Source organism: Phaethon aethereus (assembly GCF_964289735.1).
Source record: "Phaethon aethereus genome assembly, chromosome: 4".
Taxonomy (NCBI): Eukaryota; Metazoa; Chordata; class Aves; order Phaethontiformes; family Phaethontidae; genus Phaethon; species Phaethon aethereus.
Window position 1 is genome coordinate 29,509,592 of NC_138578.1, and position 21,169 is coordinate 29,530,760.

Genomic DNA, 21,169 nt, shown 5'->3' on the forward strand with positions numbered 1-21,169 from the left:
GGCTCAGATCTGTCCCTGGTGGTCGTTTACTTCTTCAGGGGTCTTATCTTCCTCTTCCTCTTCTGTCCTTTAGATGAACTTTAGTCCTTTATACATGCTCTCTTCTTACTTGTGGATTTCAACAGTTTTTAACAAGCTCTAGCCAGTTTTGTGATAAGGTTAACCTTGCAGTTCCAGTTATTACTTCCTTTGTTTTAGTAAGTCTGTTCTTGACAAATACCAGTCCCTGATAAGCTTAACCCTTAACAGACATCACAAGCACCAACCTTGGTAAGTGAGTTTTTAAAGAATAAACAGAAGACAGTATCTAAGTGGTTTAAAAGATAGTTATGTCTCTGTGTCAGTAGCTCTTCTTTATCTGCAGAAGGGATGCCACCTGTTTTGTTACAGTGCTGGCCTTTCTCCAGTTTAGTTTGGTGAAGGATACATATAACACAGTATGCACATGTATGTTAGCCTGATGAGACTTCTGACCCGGGCCAGAACATGTCTGCTGTTAAACTTAATAGGCAGACAGCTATTACACTTCAAAATCATCTTTTTGTGCTCCCCTTGCTCATCCCTAATTGGTTCAATTAATCAATGCTAGGATACAAGTCTCAATGGCAAATGTTCAGAAAAGACAAAGCTGTTCCACAGAATGGGAACAAGCCATTTCTGAAGCTGAGTATCACTTAATGGGTATCTATATCTGAGGTTAGATCTATTTTGCAGGTAAAATAATGAATGCAAATTCCACAATAAGGCATTCACGTGTTGTTATACCCAGATCCCAGTAAGATTGCTTCACTTTTCCCACTGTAGTACAAATTATAAATAATGATTCTTTGGGGAGCAGAAAATTTCCTGAGAAACCACAAGGGATTTTCAGCTTTCTAGTAATAAAAACAAGTCTACTTTTCTTAAATAAAAACCAGAAATAAAGTAAACACATAACAACATTTGTGAGTGGCTGAAGAGCTGACTTATTCAGTTATCACCTATAGGAATGAGTCCTCATACATTCATGTCATGGTGATTAGCATTCCACAACTGTATCTTTTCCATCACTCACTAGCAAATCAATTGTTTTCACATCTGCTTGTTCCTCATATTTCCCCAAAGGATCTCAGTGATCATATTGTTTTTCCATTTTCCAGTATACTGCCTGACCTTTTCCCTCAAGGCCTTGCACAATTCACTTTAGTCAATCGCTTCTTATTGATTGTTAGCACTTGCTCATTCTCCATCTATCTTTGCTTTATTGGATATAGTTTGGCTTAGTTGGTTGTTTTTTTCTTTTTCTAATATGTCTTGTCATCCACTCTCTGCCCTTTCCACCCTTGTTGCTTTAGATTTCTCATTTAGTTCTATACTTCTGATCTGTTCAACTTTCATTCCAGTTCAAGTCTAAATTACGTCTTTTCTCAGCTTATCCTTTGTTTTGTACAGTATCTGTATACTCAAAACAAATTCCAGTTTTCATCATGCCAGTCTCCACTTAAGACCTTACATAAAATGCTGTTCTTTTGTGAATTTATAGGGTTCTAGCAAATATCCTTTCTTGGTTTATAATTTCTCCTGACACTTCTGCTTTGTGTCATACATACAAGCTATCACTGCATACACTTCCTTCTTATTAGGGAGAAGCAAAGAGAAAAGAGAGACCCTGGAAACATTTTTTTTCCACAGTTCATCCAAATCCTGTCTGGTTACCTGAAGACTCATGTACTTTCCACAGGGCACAAACACTGGCTAATTTGCAGTTGCCATCTTAGAATCATACAATAGTTTGGGTTGGAAGAGACCTTTAGAGGTCATCTAGTCCAACCTTTCCTGACTTCTTAAAGACTGACATGCTGAATCTTGGAAACTGCAGTCATTTCACTTCTTGGGGTACTTTTCCCACCAAAGTTCCGCAGTGGTATCTGATAACTGCTCCCTGTTGCACCAGCACAGAAGAAATGTTGACCATGTACTTCCTTACAGTCATTCAGAAGTCAGTCTTAACCTCAGGATACAACATACAGGATACAACTATTGGGAATCCCTCTTTTCTAGTTGGCCTTTCACTCATCACAGCAGTTGAGAATCTCTTAGCAATAACTAGACATCGTTAACCAGCAGAGCTACGTACAATCGGTGCTATCAAGATGACTGCCAAAAGCTGACTGAGAACTGTGGTCCAGGCAGCTTCAGCAAAGATTTCAGGTGAAATTTTTGCTTCTAATGCAAGACTTTCTTAGCTGGAAAATCCTCAATTCACTTTATTACAACATCAACCATTCAACTGATGGGAAATTTGGACTTAAAGCCGCTCTTCAAGTCCTCATATAAAAGCAGAAAATTATTAATATAAAAAGAGTCAGGGTTTAAAGTGGGAGTAGATTGGAGGAACATCTCCCCAGTCCTTTCTTGTCCTCGGACTCTGTTTTCCCTGACCATTCTCTCTTTTACTGTCTCATTTTTTGGACATCACGATCATGAATGAGAGGAACACAGATGCCAGCTTACTGGTATCGTGATGATGAAGCAGCATGACGAACCAGTAATGACAAAAAGCCTTCTTTATACCAACAAACTTCTTCAGTGCACTGACTCGTGGCACATTCAACACAGGATCAAAAGAGACATCCTTAGAAACCTTGACAATAGGTCTGTATGGATAACACAGTGCAGTTTTACAGCAGCTTTCTGCTTGAGATCACATCAGTATACCCAAGATGCCAAGAGAGTAACAGTATCAGAAAGGAGAGAGGACTAATAGGAGAAGATTAAGTAGAGAGAAATGGTTGGTGATAAAATACTCCTTTCCACACTATACACATTTCAAAGGGGCATATTTCCAAGTAAATCTAGTCTGGACCTGTAGAATGCACACCTTTTAGTGTCTGAAGTGCACCCAGTGAGCTCTGTGAGTGCACTTTCCATTTTAGTTTTGTCTGAAAGGAATCTAATCCACATGCTCCAAGATTTTTCCACATTGTGAACCAAAGCATGGTAAGCGGGAATGATTGGAGTATTTAAAAGCACACAGGTGATGCTCATGTCTTGAAATTAACTGAAGAAGCTAAAATTCTCAACTCCGTACATCAGTGACATGTATATTGAATTTGTGCCAGTAAGGAAGAGCCAGTGAGCTTGCAGCATCCTTCTGTGCCCTTACACCTTGCCAGCAAAATAGACCCACGGAGCCAGTAATCTCAGAGTCCAGCAGCACAGAACTGCTATGCCAGGAATTCCAAAATAATTTACTTACCCTTTTCCATCAGTCAGCATACTGGTGCTGTTAAGCCAAACACTTCGCAACAGTGTCAACCCAGAAATAAAGTTGTTTAAGTAAGAACTGGGGATAGGAAACAGGTTATGTAGCTCTTTACTAAAAGTAAGTAGAGATTTTGCCAGTCTTTTTTCCCTACTAAGGCTCGTTATACGCTGTCACAAATACAAATAAACCAGAATGGCAAGCATCAACATGTGCTGAAGTCGGGATGAAGGGCTTCTCCCAGCCACTGGCTGCCAATGAGTGATGCTGCAAATGTAATGTGAGTAGGACTGATCTATCTGATATTTTGAACCAGTTCTCTCTTTACTACAAGTAAAACTCCTCATGCTGGGAACAGAAAATTAAAGGTCTCCATCTCTTCCTTTTTCTCTACTCTGAAAGGAAAGGAAAAAGGAAACGTCCCTGTTGAATCTCCTCCCCTTTTCACACCCTCATGAGGATGTGTGGGTATAAATGTGTGGGTGGGTGTTTGAGAACAAAGCATGTTCCTCTATACAACTGTATACTATGGTAAGGTTAGTTTATTGCCTTTCATGTCGGACAAGATCTAAGAAAACAAATTGAATTTTCTGAAGAATACTGGCTTTATTCAAGTAAATGCAAGGGGAATTCAACTCACCATCTGCAAGAACTGCTTCATAGATATAAGACAAAGAGTCTCCAGGATTTTCATTCTGTGGCTTACCTAGGAGAAAAGAATAATTCTTTAATGGTATCTACTTGGAAAAAATCTTTAAATAGTCATCACCGCTGATGACAGTGATCACTGCTATCCTACTTGATTGTTTCACAGAATGTTTAGTTTGCTCTGAGGAAGATCTTAGCATCAGAAATCAAGCTGGGGGAAAAAACAAGAAAAAACTGGCAAAATCAGAGTTAGGAAAACAAATGGACAAGCAACTTAAAACCTCAGAACTAAGGAAATACTATGACACCAATTTCCAATTTTTTTTAGATGAAATTCTGTATTTATTTTAGATGTAATATAAAGCTATTTTAAAGCTACAGCTTTGCACATAGAAAAAAAAAAAAAACCATAAAAAATCCCAGGGTGAGTGGAGAACAAGCCTAGAGAGATCTTTAAGATGGAATTGTAATTATCCCTTTTCAGTAAGCATCCCTGTGACTGATCTTTTCAATTTACTATAGCAGGTAAGAAATACGGGCTTGAGGAAGAAGAGAAGTTTCCCTGAAAGTCCACATAGCAAACAATGGGAGAGGAGCTGGGCAAAAGGAAAGAGAATAGAATCATGTGCAGGAAAGTGAGAAATGGAAAATGGATGCAGGCACTGGGGTTTGAAAGACAACTATCCAGGGCTGTGTTTGATAATACAATAGATCTGGCTACAGAGCTCCCAGTATTGGGTAAAAAAACCAAGCAATGGCCACATTATGTAAAGTACTGGTCAAATATAAAAAAACTCACTGTCAGTTCTGATTTGTTGAAATGCTTTTGATGGTTTAATAACTACCAGGAGACTTTATGCTGTATTATGCAGTATCTGTCTATGCCACTCTTTCTTTATGCTGGATCAAGTTATCGCCTGTTTTTCCGCATCTGAGGTAATACTGACATAAGAGATATAAGGCCTGCTTGAGCTCCATATTGTGGAATCCAGCTAACTCAATAAATATGCTGCTGTATAGCATCTGTGGGATCCTCATGAGGATCACACATATATTGCTGGGTGCTCCAGAAGTAATATTACTGCAAAGGACCAAGACTGAAGAGTAAGAGTCACTGGGTAAAGATGCCAAAACTAGGTTGAGAAAAGAAAATGGGAAAGTGACTGCTTTACCATTTACAAAAACCTTTAGGAAGGTTATGCAAAACCAAACACTCAAAAGCAGTCTTTCTCCTTTGTAGTACAGAGTTGAATATTTCTTTTAAATTGATCTGTGCTGTGGACAGTGCAAAAGTTAGACCTACTCTGGCGATGACTTGTGGTTTTGTACTTAAAGAAGGTGTTGTTTACCGTATTCAGATTCAGTTATTCTTGTAATAACAAGAGTCCAGTGAATGAGGAGAGGAGTCCAGTGAGAGAAGCGACAGTGGTAATAGCTGATTGCTGCTGTAGAGAATTTAGGTAGTTTCAAGTTCCCATCCTGAAGTTTTGAGGCAAAAAGCTACATGACTTTTAAAACATGCTTTTCAGAAGTGCTCATTAGTTTTGCATTGCACTTTCTGTGAAAGCCCTTACAGCTGATCTGTAGACATCTGAGCAGTCAAACACGTGTCTGAAATTAAAGGGAGTTTGAATACGGACATAAAAAAATACTGTATACTGGTAAGTGTTATGAAAAGTAATGTCTTAAAGTGGTGTCAGAAGTGAAAGAAATGCTTCATCCTAATCTTGCTAAATACTAGTATAAATAAATAAATACCAGTATAAAATAAAATAACGTTTGGACAGCACTCAATACAGAAAAGAGTTCTACAGAAAGGCACACCAGGAAATTAATAATTCTGTTTTCTCAACAGGATTTGAATGGCATTCAATACATAAATAATGCAACCACAAACTCAAACACAAAACAAAGTATCAAATAACTGCTAATTAACTGAGCACTATTTATCCTGTGTACTAATGAAGGCAGGTTCTTGGCGGGGGGGAGGGAAGAATGCACTTACATAACTAAAGGCAATCAATGATATGAACAAGGGACCTAACTAAAGTTTAACAGGCTACTTTGTACCTGTAACTTTTTGACTTTTGAACACCAAACTTTGTAACTGTAATAACGTTTCCTGGACTAAGTTCTGTCCTCATAGCCATTTCAGTAAGTACAAAGAAATCCTACCAAGAGCAAAATTTGATTCTATACAGAAAAAGTTTGTTGTTTTGTTGTCCTAATATTGATAATTCTTTTCAGTATGAACTTAAATAGGTGGTACCTTTATTCTTTCAGGGATAGGTGTTACAATTTTTTTAATCTGGAAAACAACACAACCCTTACTTTATCCTATTTCTACGCACTGACACTAACTTAACAGAAATACATCATGGTGAAATTACAAATAGCAATTTTCTAATAATAACACTTATGTGCCAAAAAATATACAAAGAATGCATTTCTAGAGGACTTCTCTAGACAGCTTCAAATATAACTTTTCAGTAATTGTGATTGGTAACCACAGTGCAAAACCCAATGAGAGTCAATAATACATTATATGAGGGACATGTAAGTCTACAGATTCACACAGCCGTTTTATAGTTCTAGCTGTAAAATACCTGCTGGAAATATTAAACTACTTGTAAACTTTAGAAATAGGCTCCCAACTGCAACTAAATACTGACTGATGACTGTTGTGCCATAAACAAGACATAAATCTAGATGGTGTCCACTTGCAACCTTGAAAGAGCAGACTAATGATGATAAATCCATTAATTAATTTTAAAAATAAAAAAAATTATAACCTAAATAAACAACAGTAAAATCACAGTACATTAAATTGGTACATGCTGTTGCAGTAATGCTTATGTTCTAGTCAATTGACTTTTATTATTAATAAAACTTTTTATAAGCTTGTCCTAAATGCTGTTAAAAACATTCACCTTAAGATGTCAGTGCATTCACTTCTCCAGGTGGAAGCAGTTTTCATCCGATCAGTGTCAAAAATAAGAGGAAAAAATATCACATACATGATGCATACTTCAGAAACCAAGGCTACAGGTCACCATGACTGGCTAGACAGTCGAAACATGAGCTATAAGAAATCTGATTATACAATGAATAAAGGTTTCTCTGGATTTTGCAGAAATAAGAAAAGAAAGAACAAAGAACTCAAACAGTTTAAGCAGCAGGGGATGGCAGTCTCAACATCCTATCTATGGTTGTCACCTCCAGGCTGCCCCTTCAGTTTCTCTTCTGGTTTGAAATAGCCAGGATCACATGCCAGATGATGTAAGTTAATGACACTAACCAGTTTATTGTTGACAGTCATCCCTGTTACAAAAACCCACCACTGCACTGGCATCCCAGCAATCATTCTGTGTGGAGATAGAGAAACACAACCTCCTGGGAAGATTTATTAATCTGGTAATCTTAGCAGCAGTCCCTGCAGAGCAGTTCAAAGACTCATTGGCAGGGCCAAATGGAAATGAGGACTATACCATAGCACACTTCAACTAACAAAATGCCCCTTCTGGTCTTCTGCTTATGACAAATTCATACAGATTATTTTCTTTTTAATAAAGAAGTCTAATTGGCATTTGAGGTGCTCTTCAATAAGCAGATGACCTCATTGCCTTAAAGAACCAACAGTGGTATCCACTGAATGCAAATACATTGGGAAGGGAGGAAAAGGGAGGAAAAGGGAGGAAAAGAAAAGGGAGGAAAAGAAAAGGGAGGAAAAGAGAAGGGAGGAAAAGAGAAGGGAGGAAAAGAGAAGGGAGGAAAAGAGAAGGGAGGAAAAGAGAAGGGAGGAAAAGAGAAGGGAGGAAAAGAGAAGGGAGGAAAAGAGAAGGGAGGAAAAGAGAAGGGAGGAAAAGAGAAGGGAGGAAAAGAGAAGGGAGGAAAAGAGAAGGGAGGAAAAGAGAAGGGAGGAAAAGAGAAGGGAGGAAAAGAGAAGGGAGGAAAAGAGAAGGGAGGAAAAGAGAAGGGAGGAAAAGAGAAGGGAGGAAAAGAGAAGGGAGGAAAAGAGAAGGGAGGAAAAGAGAAGGGAGGAAAAGAGAAGGGAGGAAAAGAGAAGGGAGGAAAAGAGAAGGGAGGAAAAGAGAAGGGAGGAAAAGAGAAGGGAGGAAAAGAGAAGGGAGGAAAAGAGAAGGGAGGAAAAGAGAAGGGAGGAAAAGAGAAGGGAGGAAAAGAAAAGGGAGGAAAAGAAAAGGGAGGAAAAGAAAAGGGAGGAAAAGAAAAGGGAGGAAAAGAAAAGGGAGGAAAAGAAAAGGGAGGAAAAGAAAAGGGAGGAAAAGAAAAGGGAGGAAAAGAAAAGGGAGGAAAAGAAAAGGGAGGAAAAGAAAAGGGAGGAAAAGAAAAGGGAGGAAAAGAAAAGGGAGGAAAAGAAAAGGGAGGAAAAGAAAAGGGAGGAAAAGAAAAGGGAGGAAAAGAAAAGGGAGGAAAAGAAAAGGGAGGAAAAGAAAAGGGAGGAAAAGAAAAGGGAGGAAAAGAAAAGGGAGGAAAAGAAAAGGGAGGAAAAGAAAAGGGAGGAAAAGAAAAGGGAGGAAAAGAAAAGGGAGGAAAAGAAAAGGGAGGAAAAGAAAAGGGAGGAAAAGAAAAGGGAGGAAAAGAAAAGGGAGGAAAAGAAAAGGGAGGAAAAGGGAAGTCTCTTCTACTGCAACCTCCCCTGGCAGTGAACAAGGCCAGAACCACCTACCTACTTCCCTCTATTTACTCAGTCTTGTGTGTCCAGGTGAGAAATCTTTACAACCAAGACTTTAGTTCACACACACACACAAAATCATGCTGTATTCAGTATTCACAAAAAAAACAAAACCAAAAATTCTAGTGATTTTGTTTCATCTTCAACTTTGGTTCTTGTTACCACTTTAGCTTAATTTCTTTGTAGACTCCAAGTTAGTGTCAAAAGTGAGGTGAAACACTTGCCCGTTGAAGTCAATGGTAAAGTTCCCACTTAAATTAAAGGCTCTAGCTCATCAACACAAGTCTTGTTGACAGCCTAAGAAAATCCATTGTCATTAATTAGTCATATTTGAATACCAACGTGAAGAGGATTTTATAGGAGAACAAGCAAAGCAGTGGATTGAAAATGTGAAACACTACTTCTGTATTCAACGTTATACCCAAATTCCTGGTACAATTCCAATAAAATCTATTCCACTGTACTAGAAATGAAACAGGAGACAGATACTTTAAAAGTTTTTGGTAAAAATATAGTGATTTATTTCTCTTTTCTGTGACCTGCACAACGGAAATTAGCCCCATATTTGAAGTGGGCTGAAGATCTGCATATGTTAAGCCCTGTTTGTCCTACGTTTACTTATTAGAGACAAATACCATATCTACACCTTACTAGTAGTTGCAAAAGTAGTTTTCTTAACATTACTCTTCTTGGTGATTCAAATTGTGTGCAGGAACACTGAATACTTTTTAGATAACAATCAGAAATTAATGGCATATTGCTGTCTCAGGTAAAAGTTACATACTCATTCTGAGAATTTTTCCTGGGCTGTCAAAGACTGCGGATACAGTTTTCTAGTTGGATTATGTTACTTTAGGTACATCTTCTCACGTTTTGGTACAATAGCAGATAATGAATGGATGCATGTAGGTTTGTTGAGTGGTTCTCAACTATCAAGTTTTATCGAAGCAGATTCTCTTCATATTTTGGCAAAAAAAGAGGATACCACTGCTTACAGAAAAGTCTGGAAGTGGAAGGGACAAGAATTGTTTTGTTGAGCTGTAAACAATGAAACCCAATAAAACAGCAAGCAAACTAATGGATACTTAAGCCTCCTGAGCTATACTGAGAAGTCCCACCAACAAGTCTCATAAAAGTGTCAGCACACTTTAGAAACAGCATCACAGAAAATTATTTTTATTAGATAAGACCTGTTCTCTTTTTGCATCATCAATACTGAGGCACAAATAACTACACGAGGAATTCAGGACATTCACAGATCTAAGTAACTACCTCCAGCTGCAAGTATTTATCTATATTTACAAAACCCCTGCTTAAACATATGGCTAGCCTGAATTTGAAGCAGAAGTGTTCCAGGACTAAACAAGAAACCCAGCTATGTCTAGGCCAAAAACCCAGGGTAATGAATTAATACATTGAAAGTATGTCAGTTCAATATAAAAAGGGGTACACAGTTCAGCAGACCAAGGAGAAGTTGTAGAAAGACAAAAGGAAGGGAAAAGACACATGCAAACAAAATGTGTCTCCTGATTCTACTTTCAACAATATTAGGGAAAACTGTTACAGAAAAGTCAGAATTCTAGAGTCACACTGGGCCATCTTAGATGTTAACACAGAATAATGAAATTTGAGTGTTCTACTTTTTCCCAGAGATTTTTTTTTATGACAACAGGCCCTTACACAAAATTGAAAACCGACTCTAAACCTGAATGTAACATTTTCAGAGGAGTATTTTGTGAATAAGCCCCACTAAACCCATCTTTTGACAACAATAAATATATTTGCATTCTTCTTCATGCATCAGGGGAATGCAATAAAATCTGTCACCATCCAGGAAACGTGTTAGAAAGGCCCGTTTCCATGTCTCAGTTCTCTTTGTGCTCCTCCAGGAACATGTTCAAAGAGCAATGACAAACCCCTTCAGATTTTGTGTTTGAATCACATTACAGGGCAAACAAGCTCTCTGCTGGGTACAAAAGCCCCTGCATCTTCCATTTTATTTAGTTTTACTAAGCATTTTAATTATTATTGGTTTTTGCCTAGAATTTTTGTCACATGTACTACATTTGAGGCAGAAGGAAGATTTAACAGATAAAGAGCCCTGCCTGCTCCTACAAGATGAAACAGGCACTACCTGGTAGGTGAAAGGTTTTTGCAAAATAATTTGGGAAGGCAATATAAAATTAGATGTATTTTGCACTCTTTCCATCTCAGACTGTAGAGACAGTGCAAAGAGCATAGCATCTAGGGAAGAAAAGACAGCTGAGAACTTACCTTGCCTAGGAACTTTGCGGAGTATGGAGAATGCTATAGTGGAAGGGTGGTAATTACTAGCACCTAATCTACACCATTATTAATACTCTTCAGGACTGTGAGGTGACAACCTCATTTAGTATCTGTCTTCAGTTGTTCTAACTACCCACAAGCCGTTCCTGAGCCCTGGCATCAATCAGACCTAGGATCTTGATGGCCTGCTGTCCTCAGGGATTAACAGAATTTAGCTGTGGTGGTGTACAACAGCGTGGTGCAATGTAGTCATTGTAATTAAAGTACATCACTAAATTTTTAGACTTCAGTAGAGTGACAGCTCTTGTTAATACTGAGGAAACACAAAGGTACAAATGCATGGAGGAACAGTTAACAGCAATGAACAGTTTAGGGGGGAAAAAAAAAAAAGGAACAGAAAAGCATGAAGAACACACACAAAAGTATTTTCATCACTATCTCCAAAAGCATAAATATAAGGGACAAGAGATAAGCAATGAAAACAATTGAAAGAGACAGATGATGATCCAAATGAAGAAAGGTGGGAAATCTTGTGAATACACAGACCTGAAGAAAGGCATAAAAAATTGCTCCAAAGGAAAAATAAACCAAATATATTTAATAACCCCTTAGCAAGCCCTTTTTAAATGCAAAGGAAAAAAAAAAATCTTTTTCCCAGATACGTAACTGTCAAAATTCCTGCCACAGATACCACAAAGGCTAAGAGCTTAATAGCATTCAACAGAAGAGTATCATAAATACAGACACTGCAAACAGTCACCATTATCTTGAAGCAAAGGTAAATAATGATAAGACATGCACATCTTCATTCCTCAGAGCTTAAATCAACACCCAGGTGACAGCAAATCTCACACTTGGAATACTTTCACTGTGCAACAGAGAGCAGTGCCAGCGGTCTCCTAGCAAGCACTGATCTGGGCTGGCCTGCCCAGTGGCCAGGGCACACCAGTACAGAAAAAATAGGGCCAGAGCAGTTCTCAACTATATATATGGAGGAGAGCTTACACACTGAAGCACCAAGCAGCAACACCACTCCCAGTCCTGGATCTAGTTCAGTCAATTGAACTTGTCTGATCCCAGCCACAGTCTATGCATCCCTGGTAAAGATGTATACACTGAGACTGAGACCTTCAACAACTCATTAATTCAGCTATGTACTCGCCTCTGGAGTTGCTGATACTGACCACTGCCAAAGAAAGGATCATTTGAGCACCTGCTAGTCACCTGACATTACAATGTAAGTAAAATCCCAAGGGCAGATGCAGTAAATATTTTTGTGAATGCACAGACCTAAGCAAAGAAACATCATCCGTCTTCTAGGAAACTGTTTATCTTTGCAGAAAATTTTGCAATTTCCTGTGCATGAGTCAACCTGGGCCCAGTTCCTTCCTCTATATATACACGCACATACATAGTATTGACCTGCTGTTTTCATTCCACCAAAAAGCTGCCAAGAAACTTGAATATGAAGTTAAATATCAGACACAGTCAAAAATTGCAAACATTGCCTCCTGAAACCAAAACAGGCAACTGTAATTAGCCCCAAAACTTAAAGTCTGAAAGACAGGAAAAGGTTAATAAATATCGAACCACAAAAAATGTTAGAACAGGAGATGGTTGGGAAGGAGTAGTCTAAAACTAAGCTGTGAAAGCATTGATCTGATATAGCTAGACTGTGTGTAGCCACAGTCTGGGCAGGTTTGAAAGCCTTATAGTATGCTTAAGCTTACCTGCTCAAGCACAAGGCAGCAGAGACATTCAGCTAGGTCACCCTGACTCAGCTGGTGTCTCTCTACCCCTGCATTCAAAAGAATATTCTTGGTTGTTCAGCTGCATCTAAAACAGGTTAATTTCTGAGTAAAACAACTGACCTGCAGGATGTCTCTCTCAAGCACAACCCCCCTTGCCAGTAAAATGGCACCTTGCAGGTAACAAAGACAGAAGCACGATGTTCTGCTTAGTAGACAAAATCATGACAAAATAGCAAGAGGTATTTTTTGAAGTTATATGAAATCTGTGCACAACTCGCATCACCTTTCTAAAGTGGCCCATGCATCTTTCTTTCTACAGCTATTTCTCAGATTTATTTGTGCAGCCTGGCAAAGTTAAACTCTGGTTAAACTAACCCACATGCCCAGGCTTTGCCATTTCAGTACCTCTCACCCTCAGGAGAGGGGTTTTTGTTACATTCCATAAGTGCTAATTTTTATATTAATGCTTCTTTGTAGTTTCCATAGATCTGCAAACACATACAAACTAGATAGTTTTAGTCCTTCCAGTCCAAACTTATTACTTGGGTTGGTAAAAGCAGAAAGAAACTTCTGCTCAGACAGCTTTTGTGTGTCACAGAGGAAATCATGCCATCTACAAAACTGGATCTTACTCAGGAATTATTTTTAACTCTGTCAGATTTATCTAAAGAGATATATACAGTCACATTAAGGCATTTTGAAAGAGATTAAACATAAACCCATAGTTTTGTACAGTTTCTGAGACTTTTAAACTCAGTAAAAAGAGAAACAAGTGTATGTCAGCTCTTCATTCTTACCATGAAGTAGTGACAGTAGGTTCACAGGTGCCAATGGCAGCTTTTAGACTTTCCAAAGCTGCTTCCCTGTAGAAATGAAGCCAGACTAGGAGTACAACAGTTTTATCACACTTCAGTGACAAACGCATCACCAAACTAAAATTGTTGGACCAAGCTGAAGAGAAATAATTTCTCCAGAAAATCTGAATTCTCACTTTTTTTCTCTTCCAAATGATACTAATATAGCTAAGAAAACTCTTTTAATAATCATACAAAGTTTTCATTTTTAGATTACCTGGTTGAATAATTCCAGTAACAACAGAGAGATATTCCTCAGGTTCCTGATCAGCAGAAATCTCTTTGCTGCCTCCATCTAAGGTCAGTGTCTCATAAAGAATCTCTGAATTCTCCACTCCACAAAGTAGAATCACCACATTATCTGGAGGTTTTAGAACTTGCTCCAGAAAATACCTTCTCTTTCGATTCAGGCAGTTAAGAAGTCCACATGATAGTATCAGGAGTTTACATTTATAACAGGGTAAAGAGAACAGCTCTTGGTGCTTGAAAGATGAAGTCTCTAGATTATAGAGCAAGATTCCTCCTTCATTCACTATGTGTCCAAAAAGATATTTTAAATACAGAGCCCACTCTTCTGCTTCTTGTTCATAGATCACGAGAATATCCTTCATATTTCCTAGAGAGAAGAAAACATGAAAAACAAATACAAATTTTGAATCCATTACAAAAACAGGTTGTAAAACCCGTTGTAAAACAGGTCATTAGTTTTACCCCCCTCTTAAAAACTTGAGGTTCTGAAGAAACAGGACAGGTCACCACCTTGAAATAACAACCATCTGCTTATTTCTAGACCAAGGCAGAAAGCTTACCACAGAAATGCTGGTAAAATAGCTCAGAATACTTTGTTTAGAGCAGCTTCAACTAGTATTTCAGAATAAATACTGAAATTGTAGTGTAGAACATTCTGCTCACTCCTAGATTCTTGACAAATAGGTGATGCTATTAAGAAGGCAACAGTTAGCTTTTAATGGCAGAAGTAAAGAACATATATTTGAATGCTAGACATGATCTGACTTCATTAGAAACAGGACTAGTATGTTTAGGATGTTTTGGCAGTGTAGTATTAGGATAGGTGTTAGTGATCTTTCTTTATTGTCCTTATTCTAACAAAATTACTTATAAACCTGACAAAAATAAATCTAGAACTACATTTTTTTCATTCTGCTTTCCCTTTACGATGTAAAACATGATGCTAGTAAGAAGACTAATACTCTTCCACAGTGTTACTAGGGTGACAGTATGAAACAGAGGCAATAGGCACAAGCTGAAACACAAGAAGCTCCCTCTGCGCATCAGGAAATGCTTTTTTTACTGTGAGCAATTGGCACAGGCTGCCCAGGGAGGTTGTGGAATCTCCCTCCTTGGAGCTACTCAAAAGGTGCCAGGACAGGTCCTGGCTCTAGGTGGCCCTACTTGAGCGGGGTGAAGTATAAGATGTAGCTAAGGAGAATAAAAAACTTGTCAAGGATTCCACATAATTCCTTGTACAAAAGAAGCAGCTGAACCAAAATCTCCAATCCATGATTACTGCTCTTTACTACTCTAAAGTTTATTCTCTTGCGGTCATTACACATCTATAAACTGCTTGGAAGATACCTACCATCTTTTAAACATTGCTTTTAAACTTCATAGAATCATAGAACCTTTGGGTTGAAAGGGATATTAAGGTCATCTAGTCCAACCCCTCTGCAGTAAGCAGGGACATTTTCAACTAGATCAGGTTGCTCAGAGCCCCATCCATCCTGACATTGAACGTTTCCAGGGATGGAGCATCTGCACCTCTCCGGGCAACCTGTACCAGTGTTTCACCAGCCTCATTGTGAAAAATGTCTTCCTTCTATCTAGTCAAAATCTGCCCTCTTTTAGTTTAAAATCATTACCCCCGGTCGTATCGCTACAGGCCCTGTTAAGAAGTCTGTCCCCATCTTTCCTATGAAGCCCCCTTTAAGTACCAGAAGGCTGCAATAAGTTGTCCCTGGAGCCTTCTCTTCTCCAGGCAGAACAACCCCAACTCTCTCAGCCTGTCTTCAGAGGAGGTGTTCCAGCCCTCTGATCATTTTTGTGTCCCTCCTCTGGACCCGCTACAACAGGTCTACGTCTTTCCTGCGCTGAGGGCTCCAGAGCTTGACTCAGAACTGCAGGTGGGGTCTCAGCAGAGTGCAGTAGAGGGGCAGAATCATCTCCTTCGACCTGCTGGCCACACTTCTTTGGATGCAGCCCAGGATATGGTTGGCCCTCTGGGCTACGAGCACACATTGCTGGCTCATGTCCAGCTTTTCATCCACCAGTACCCCCAAGTCCTTCTCGGCAGGGCTGCTCTCAATCCCCCCAGCCCCCAGCCTGCATGGATACCAGGGGTTGCCCTGACCCAGGTGTAGGGCCCTGCACCTGGCCTTGTTGAACCTCAGGAGGTTCACACAGGCCCATGCTTAGAGCTTGTCCAGGTCCCTCTGGATGGCAACCTGTCCCTCAAGCGTGTCAACCGCATGACTCAGCTTGGTGTTGTCTGCAAACTTGCCGAGGGTGCACTTGATCCCACTATGTCATTGATGAATACATTAAACAGTACTGGTCCCGGTATGGACCCCTGAGGGACACCACTTGTCACTGATCTCCATCTGGACATCCTTTCAGAAAATTTTATGTCACAGGAAGTCATATTGGGTCATGCTCAATATGGAGGGGGGTGACAATATTTCAAGATGACTGACCCCGACTACTACATTAGAGCAGCATAGTATTTGTCAAAATGCATTTGGAAAGATGACTGCTCCATTTTCCATGGTAAAAGCATTCTGAAAAATGCCCATTTCTGATGAAATGCTAGTTTAATTGTAAAAACAAATAATAGCATATTTCTCATTTAACTCACTGAATCACAGAGCAAAGTTATGTGGTTTATGACACTAGGATAAGAAACTTACTTGCTGCAATATTATTTGTTTTCAGAATCTCATTGGATTTTCCATAACACTTACACACACAAAAAAAGTAGAAAAAAAAAGCTATGAAGCTTGCCACACAGTTTTAAAAGAAGAAATTATATTAACAGAGCTGTAAGGCCAAAAGCTTTTTCACTCTGATCACACCATTTCATATCACAGGAAACGGAATCACCAAGCACCTTGTTTTCAGTCTCTATTTACTAAAAGCACTGTAGTGGTCCTTTAAAAATATGGATTTAAAGAGGATGCTTAATCCATGAATAAGATTTAAGAGTTCATTCTTTACACTTCATTTGAACTTGCTCAGTTTTAACTTCCAGCTACAGAATATAGTTTTATTTATTTCTGCAAGCTTACAGAAGTATCTGCTCTCAGAAATCTGTCCCCTAATGTCTTCAGACTCTCATGAAATGAGTCTTAGACTTGCCTTCATTACAGCTTGTGATCTGGGATTATTACTCTTCCCACTACAAAACAGTCTTTGTAGTACTCCTACCGATCTTTCCGCACTTTTGTGAACTCTCCTGCCTTTTCAAAATACTTTTTGAGGAACCCAAAACTGTATACAGAATAGGAGTTCCTTGACACAGTGTATGGGAAGAATAAAATAATCTCACTTGAGATATCTCACAGATATGTATGGAAAATTCACATTCAGTATTTGAAGTTAAAAGGTCTTATTTTAAGTTTATGCTCAGCCGTGTTTCCTTCTATTATGATGGACTTGGGTAAGGACATAGCTAAGTGGAATTGCAGGGAGGGATAAAAAAGTATGTTTAAATTGAATATTAAAGACTTTTTTTTGTAGCTTCACAGAATCCTGATGTTCTGATTGTGCAGAAGAGGGAACTGCTGGTGTCTTCCATGGCACCCACTTGGCCAAGAGCCTCTCCATGTAGAAAGAGAGCACTGAGGAATGGTGCACAACTGCACCTCATCCCTGTGCAGACTGGAAGCACCCAAAAGGCATTCACATACCCCAGAGCAGGAAAGAACTCTGGACCCAACCATTCAGGCACAGTCAAAGAGCTCCCTGTGTGCTGGGTGTGGAGGAAGTCTTTTGGTAGAAATATTCTTAAAGAGCTGACAATATATAATAATCATAATAAAAATATACATAAGGTACAAAGTTCACCCCTGTGCAAATGGACAGTACAAGGCTTGAGTATTCAGGAAATTCTAAAGATAAAAGTGAGGAAGTTGCATTGAAATGATAAAAGATGAAGAAGTAATTCTATTTCCATATGGTATATCTGTGCCTACGTCTGCAGCTTTGATCTTAGCTAAGTGTGAATGAGAAAAGGGTTTTAAGATGTTTATTGAAGGCTTGACTGCATTTCTTTTTAACTATATCGATTTTTATATATGAGAAAGAAAGCTTTATTTATTTAAGAAAGGGAGTGAAATATATCTAACACCACGCTTGATAGAAGAAAGGCTCTGCAACATCTATCTCATAAAACTTTAATTTAATATGGCTGCCATATTTAATTTGTCTTTTCTATCTGTATATAGAGGGAAGAGTCATACTGTTGAGGAGAGACCCACAGGAACGGGGTATTTTGTGCCGCAGTTTGGTGCGATGTTTATTGGTTTGAAGAAAGCAGCTACTGCTATCAAGTTACCTGTGGGAAACCAAATGTGGGTTTGTTTTGAATTACATGCTTCTATTTTTTTCTGCCATTGATCTGCCTTCTAGATTAGAGAGTTAACCTGAATATTAAGCAGGAATGTAAGACCTACATCTTACTTCCCCAAAATTATATTAAAAGGTGAAATATTACTATTTTGAAATGCTTGCCTGACTTTAAAATGTAGAGTCAAAGTTTGCCCTAGGAATAGTTATGAAGTCCCCTATCAAAAATCTGCTCCATGTGCCTTAGCTTTTTCCTGTTACACAACATTTTTGCCTTCAGAAGTTTTACTAAGATGTAGATGCTTGAACACAGTTTACTTGAAAATTAAAGCCCACCCAAAACTTTGCCTTCAAAACAGTGTAATTTTAAGCTGAAACACAAGAAGTTGATGTCTAGCTTTAATGTAACACTACCGAACATTGAATACACAGTAACAATGCTTAACTTTTCAACTAGAGTTTTTTCCCCTTCATTATTTTCATCTCTTGCTGAATATTTCTTTGAAGTTACTGCATTTGGAATACAATATAAGTGGAGATAAATTTTGTTCCTTTGAATGTTAATGTAATAGAAACTATCATATCCTGACAAAATTAAGCCATGCTTCAACTACTCCTACTTGGGAACTGACTCAAAGGTAGAAATAAAATGTATTATTAGTTCAGATATGAGAAACAGTAAGAGAATTTATGCAGTCCAGAAATTTTCTTCTGACAAGCAAAGCTATTCAAGTTACTGGCGTGTGGTTGCCCTAAAAAGCACATCTCATGAAACATACCATCTGAAGCCTTCTTTGAAAAGCCCTGCTGAATCTTGAGAACCAAATGAGGAAAGAACATCTTTGCAGACTGCTGTGACCAAGGAGAAATCAAGAACTTGCATACAGTTCTTGCATACACAGGCAAAAGAACATCTTTTTTTACAGCAACAATTAAATGACATAGTATGGTTTAAAAAAAAAAAAGAGAACAAGTATATTAGAAAGTGAAAGGAAATCTCAAGAACACTGCAATGCATTAAACACATGAGAAAGGCAAAGGAAACAAATCAAAGATCGGTGACTGGTGGCTACTCTTAAACAGTTATCTCAGTTTATGAATCTTGCAATCTTGTAAAAGATAGTTTCTGTGTGTTCAGAAGTGAGCTAGAAGTATTTGATAACACTCATCTTTGACAATAACAGTGCTAGATTCAGAAAAGCAAGTCCTCTGCATAGATGCCAACTTAATCCCCACCTTTCAAAGGCTTAATGTTTGTAGATTATGTTCTTTACTTCTATAGATATCTGCATTTTACTACAGCTGTTTCCAGCAAATCAGCATTAATATACTTTCTTTGACTTAAGACTGATTTCAATTAGGCTAGGGTTTAAAAATTGTATCTGCAGTCCCACTGTCTTAGGATGTTTTGGTAAAAAAAAAGTGATGCTTGAACACCAACATTTACCCAAGTTTTGACTGAAAGATGGATCACCATATTTCTTGGGGTCATTCACAGCCTTTTCCAGTTAAAGTACTGGAGCACAACAATGTCATTTCCTATTGTTCACTCAGCTGCCCAGGAATCCCTATAACCACACAACAAGCTTGCCACAGTCAACCCAAAAAAAAGTTGAAACTGAAAAAGTTATCCAAGTCTGTTTACAGTCCTTGCCTCAATCACATTAGCTTTTGATAGACACCAAAAAAGAAAACATCCTTTCAAATTGTTCTCAAGCACTATGTTGAGAAAGGAGAAGATCAACTGCTAGAGAAAGAAGAAAATTAATTTCTTTTATTTCTTCCTGTCACAGATATCCTCTTGGGGAAGGTTGTTTTACTCTTTTTTTTTTTTTTTTTAATGTCAGTCATCAAAGGAAAGACATTTGAGAAAGAAGTGTATCATCTCTGCCAGTATGTAATGAACTACTGTCCATAAGCAAAAATGTTAAAATAAGTACAGTTTCTGAATATCTCAAAGGAGAAGTGGAAAAGCCAGAATGGAAGTTCTTGCTCCCCTTCTCGTAATATATTAATTAAAAACTGGGGCAACCCAAACAATACAGAATGACATCCATTGTATCTTTAATTCTTTTGTGAATAGCAGACTACACTCTCCAAGGTTACCATGAGTATCCTCCAATGCTAAAAACTTACACAAAAAGAAATAGTAGGTTTTTTCCAGGCAAGGAGAGCCAGGGTAGGGAAATTCAAGGCTTTAGAAGTTGACCACATTCATCTGATTACACTTTTATGTACCTTAAGATTCTCGTTTGACTGTCCAAATCAAGTGTTGCACAAACTGAATGCATAACATATTCTCCCATGAGTTCCCATTCCACAGAAACATGCCTTCTTCATCTAGAGAATCTCATGTCCATGGTTTTTAAAACTGCTAGGGTTTGAAAAATGTCTGTTTTCCCTCTGAGGCAGCTCCTCTGCTTTCCCTTTCCCCCACATTCATTTCACCCTGTAGGAAAAATAACTATGGGTATAGTCAAGGGTCATGACACAGCGACAAAAAAATGCAGCATGAGAAACATGATGAAGCATAAGAGACCCAGACTCATGTCTTTTGCTCAGAGATTTGCAAACCCTTTCTTCTAATCTCAAGAAGATTCGTTTCCATTTGGGCTGTCTGTAGGATGAGAATGGCAAGCATACATTCTAGTTCAAATGAGAGTCCACAAACAAAAGACCTTTAGTCTCTTGGCCACTTTGCAATCTTTTCACAAAGATTCAGCCATTCATCTCCTCATATTGCTTGCCCTGATGACTTAAAATGATATAATAAGAAACTATGGAAAAAGTTTCTCTAGCACTTCAAACAACCTCTGCAATTTAACATCTCGAAACAGAATGAGGACATTTAATTCACCACTGACCAGTGGCCTTAGCATAATGAACTGCCCCTCACCCATCCAGAAGGCATTGATTTTCCCAGTCAGCACACCTGACATACATCCAGTAAGTGTGTATCAAAATGCATCTCTAGCTCTTGGTTGCTGGAATTCTGCAAGGCAAATCCCCTGAAGCAAGCCAAAATGGATTCATCGTGGGTAGGACAGCAGAAAGCACTTTAGAACTACTTGCAGATAATAGAAAATGTTTTCAAGTAAGTCATGTTGCTTCT

At 38.5% G+C, this 21,169-nt stretch overlaps 1 protein-coding gene across 1 annotated transcript in view; it reads right to left on the reverse strand.

The window, feature by feature from the left end:
• The window catches only part of BANK1 (B cell scaffold protein with ankyrin repeats 1), a gene marked incomplete at both ends in the record, with an annotated part of 148,696 nt that overhangs the window by 112,866 nt on the left and 14,661 nt on the right, over positions 1-21,169 (reverse strand). Inside the window, 2 exons of the mRNA XM_081998878.1 lie at positions 3,885-3,950; positions 13,694-14,092. Of these exons, the coding sequence (XP_081855004.1) occupies positions 3,885-3,950; positions 13,694-14,092 (465 nt within the window). The remainder of the gene's footprint in view (positions 1-3,884; positions 3,951-13,693; positions 14,093-21,169) is intronic.